This window comes from Hibiscus syriacus, unplaced genomic scaffold (assembly GCF_006381635.1).
Source record: "Hibiscus syriacus cultivar Baekdansim isolate YM2019G1 unplaced genomic scaffold, ASM638163v2 tig00111013_pilon, whole genome shotgun sequence".
Taxonomy (NCBI): Eukaryota; Viridiplantae; Streptophyta; class Magnoliopsida; order Malvales; family Malvaceae; genus Hibiscus; species Hibiscus syriacus.
Genome location: NW_024062953.1, coordinates 2158480 through 2162498, shown reverse-complemented (window position 1 = coordinate 2162498; position 4019 = coordinate 2158480). Strand labels below are relative to the sequence as shown.

The 4019-nt window shown below is 37.1% G+C and overlaps 1 protein-coding gene across 2 annotated transcripts; it reads right to left on the bottom strand.

Moving 5' to 3' along the window:
• Positions 1–1344: 1344 nt before the first annotated feature.
• LOC120149892 (NADP-dependent glyceraldehyde-3-phosphate dehydrogenase-like) lies at positions 1345–3819 on the bottom strand. Of its 2 annotated transcripts, none has more exons than XM_039162595.1 (9): positions 3641–3819; positions 3362–3555; positions 2980–3138; positions 2790–2909; positions 2588–2724; positions 1972–2506; positions 1775–1891; positions 1589–1697; positions 1345–1432 (listed from the first exon to the last, which is right to left on the bottom strand). In XM_039162595.1, the coding sequence occupies exons 1-9, from the start codon at positions 3783–3785 to the stop codon at positions 1407–1409; spliced, it is 1542 nt and encodes a 513-aa protein (XP_039018526.1). In that variant the 5' UTR covers positions 3786–3819; the 3' UTR covers positions 1345–1406. The 2 variants fall into 2 exon arrangements, with proteins under 2 accessions (XP_039018526.1, XP_039018527.1); XM_039162596.1 differs by having other exon boundaries at positions 1346–1432; positions 2980–3108; positions 3641–3818.
• Between the last annotated feature and the right edge of the window lie 200 nt (positions 3820–4019).

Below are 4019 nucleotides of genomic sequence, written 5' to 3'. Positions count from 1 at the left end.
CTAATTTCGCACCCCTTGAGGCTTTATAATTTGGCACCCCCTATATTTTTAATATAATTTCTTAAATTCACACCCTCTTACATAAATTCATGTGTTCGTCTCTGCTCACATGCAACCTAGCTCCAGCCCGTCAGCATATTGATACATGGCAATTTCTTTTTCTTTAACTTAGATCTCAAATTATAAAACCACATTTGAGTTGATAACATTAAGTTAAAACTTGAAGGAACAAGATTTAGCATCATTTCATCCCGAAGAAACAAATAAACGCAGCTAAAGTCGAGCACTTTGTGACGTTCCATTAACAAAATGCCACTATACCGTCGCCAATAACTACGGTTTTTATGAACAAACGCCACTAAAAGTAGCCGAGAAAAATGGAATCAATCGACAATTTCATGATCTGAACATACATGTACAAGGCCATCTTTTTATCAAGTTCTGACCAAAGTCTCATCTTAGCATGATCATCTGTTTGCTCCCTTCATTCGATTCTCTACAAATTTGTTACTTTTCCCATCTAAATTAACAGCATATGCATGAAAATGTTGAAAACAATTTGTCAAACAACAAAGTGCCATTAAATCGAATTCAACGACCTCAGTCGATGATATCACCGGAATCCAATCGTACATTACGAACAAAGCATTGGTTATCTCTAAATAGTGAACTCAAAAGGGTACCAATTAAAAACTTTGTTGTTATCTTTTTTCCGGGTTTAAATAACATGTACGTAAAAATACGAGTCTTTATTATCAAATGGTTGAAAGTCTTTGAACATATATTATCTTGTATTCACCCTAGATTTATCAAAAAAAAGTTTTTTTTGTATTTTAATTTGATAAATTAGGTTTTTATTATTATTTATAAGGTCTACCTTTAAGGATAATAATTTAATTTGAATTTGATGATTTTTTTATTTAATTTAATAAAATTAGTTTAAATTTTGGTTTCAGTGCAGGCCTGGTTAAGATTTAAGATAAAAAAACTTTTGGCCGGTCCAAAATAATAATATAATTTTATTTATATATTCAAAAATTTGTTATAATATCATATCTCTATAAATTTTCGATTGGGTTCTATCTACCGAAAAACAAGAATTTTTTATATTTGCGTTAGGTTGGTGTAGGTTTTCACTCCAAATTTCAGGTCATATATGACCTCTTTTAAATGAGTTTATAAATAAGTCGATAAATGAATTTATAAACGAACCGACACACCTATATTCATATTCATTTGTTTATTAAATGAATATAAAAAAATTCTCATACTTGTTTATTTAACTGAATAAATGAACATAAACGAACCTATTCAAAGGCTTTGTTCATCTACCAACTAATTAAATCATTCAATGATGATAAAGATATGGATGATAGACGAGAAAGAAGGAGCCCCTCTTCACGCCCTCATAATTTGGAATGTCCTCCATTGCCTACATCATTTGTGTTCTTCTGCTCATCAGCTCTTTCTAAAAACTATACTTTCTTCTTCAACCATCTTACTCTCTAACATTATATATATATATATATATATATATATATATGTGTGTGTGTGTGTGTGTGTGCATTCCCTGTCTGGAAATACTAACCCATGGTGTAAGATGGGGTTGGTAAATTGATGACGGTGCTCTTGATCTTTGTCATCATTTTAATGCTGTTGGCAACTCCCTGTGATCCTATTCCACTGTCTTTCAAACCCTGTTATGAATGCATTTTGTTTCAAGTTTCTTCATAAAGATGATCCATGTGTGGGGTTTAATGGAGATTTTATTTACCTGAAACGGGAAATGATCCGGTCCACGAGCCGGTGCCGAATTAATCTGAACCGTTCCGGTCTCCATTGCATCACTGATCAATATTGCTTTGTTGATATCCTTGGTGAATACACATCCCTGCAATTTTGCATATGCAATTTTCATTATCATTGGGAAATTTGATGAGTTTGTTATAATGTATGTGTATAAGTATGTGCCTGGAGTCCAAAGTTGCTAGCATTGCAATGGTGGATTCCTTCTTCAATGGTGTTGATCCTTATAACCGGCAGAACCGGGCCAAACGGTTCCTCCCATGCAATCCTCATATCGGGACGAACGTTGTCTAACAACAATGGCCATATCAGATTGCCATCTCTGTTGTATTCCTGACAAAATGTAGCTCCTTTCTCTTTGGCATCCTTTACTAGTCCTTCAATGAAATTCGCAGATGTTTCCGACACAACGGGAGTGATATCGCAGTCGTCCTCCGGTGGACCGACCTTTAACTTTGCTATTTCCGCATTCACTTTCTCGACAAGAGCATCGGCAATTGATTCCATCACCAGGACAACTTTAACAGCAGTGCATCTTTGGCCGCTGTAGGAAAATCCTCCTTTGATTATGTTTGCGGCGACCAAATTTATGTCGGCGTCTTCGAGTACGATACATGCGTCTTTTCCTCCCAATTCCATTTGAAGAGGGATCATTCCGGCCTTCTTCGAGATAGCAATACCAGTGTCTCCACCAGTGAAGCTGAGCAAAAGAAGATTGCAACATGTTACTAATGGATGATCAATGGGGCTTACTGTATCCGAAAATTGAATCCGATTTTACCTGATACAATTAACTCCAGGATGCATAGTGAGGAAATCGCCAATCTCGGATCCTTTCCCGGTCACACAACTAATGAGCCCTTTGGGAAATCCAGCCAAGTGAAAACAGTGCACCATATGAAGAGCAGAAACAGCACCCTGCAGGAACATCCATCACTTGCTTGCAACTTACGTTATATCAGATTGTTGTTTTCGTCGAATACCTGTGTAGGCGGCTTGAGTACAAGCGAGTTTCCGGCGATTAGGGCCGGTGCAATCTTCGAAACAGCTAGGTTGACAGGGTAATTAAATGGTGGAATGGCCAGAATCACTCCAAGTGGAATCTGCAACTTCGAATCGTAAAATACACTACGAAACATACAAGATACGAACAAACACAACAATCGAGTTTACCTTGGAAGTGAGGCAATACTTGGTTCTTTCATTGCCTGGAAAGCTATCAGATATCAAGAATTTGCCTTCTCCAAGAATCCTAACACCCTCTTCAGCAGTGTAAGAAACCAGATCCCCAGACCTTACAACCTTAAAGAAATCAAACGAAAACAAGGTTGTCTTAAGCTGATTCTGCTCACTTTTGATGAAACAAAAAAGCTAAGATTTCATATTAAGTAGGGCAGATTTATATAATTCTAGGGTCAGAAAATATATTATTAATACAAAATATAAGAAAAATATCTAAAATATACGATAATTTGAAATTTTCAGAGGGGATCTCCTCCAACAGCCTGACCGCCCCCCTCCGTCCATCCCGAGCTCATAGACAAAAGCTTTATACCTCAGTAACTGCATCTTTGACTGGTTTAGCAATCTCCTTAACCAGACACTCAGCAATCGGTGCTTTATGTTCCTTCAAAATGGCTGCAGCTTTGTGCAGCAGCTCGGCTCGCTTCCAAAGTGGAGTCTTGGTCCATAATTTTTGTGCTGTTTTTGCGGAGTCCATGACCTTGTTCACTTCTTCTTGTGTACAAGCTAGTTCATAAGCATCCATGAACATTTAACTTCATCAGTGTATACGTACACATACATGCATGCATACATATATATACATACATACCTTGAACCCTGTACTGAGTTTTTCTTGATGTTGGATTGATGATGGCAACGGTTTTAGCTGAAGAAGAGTTCTTCCATTCCCCGTCAGCATAGTACTTGTAAACATCTCTATCCAGTATCTCCGCAAACACTCCAGTCCCAGCCATTATGGAAATCAAGAAAAGAAAGGTTTTGAGTGAGCAGTGAGTCGCCGAGTGTCTGGTGTGATTTGATGTTAAGACTCGACTCGAGTGTATATATATAGGGAGATGGTGAGCCACTCCTTGCTTTGGTTGCAGCTACCACAGAATGTGTTATGAGTTTGGTGGTTCATATTGTGCCAAGCTATATAAGTAAACCAGTTTTTATTAATAAATTAAATACCGACTATTATATCAAAA

What these genes read in the sequence shown, in the direction of transcription:
- LOC120149892 (XM_039162595.1), bottom strand. Translation starts at nt 3,785, where the DNA reads ATGGCTGGGACTGGAGTGTTTGCGGAGATACTGGATAGAGATGTTTAC. An exon ending in TCAAAGATGCAGTTACTGAG is followed by an intron (nt 3,139 to 3,361) that starts GTATAAAGCTTT and finishes AATCAGCTTAAG; the next exon opens with ACAACCTTGTTTTCGTTTGA. An exon ending in AACCCCATCTTACACCATGG is followed by an intron (nt 1,433 to 1,588) that starts GTTAGTATTTCC and finishes CAAATGATGTAG; the next exon opens with GCAATGGAGGACATTCCAAA.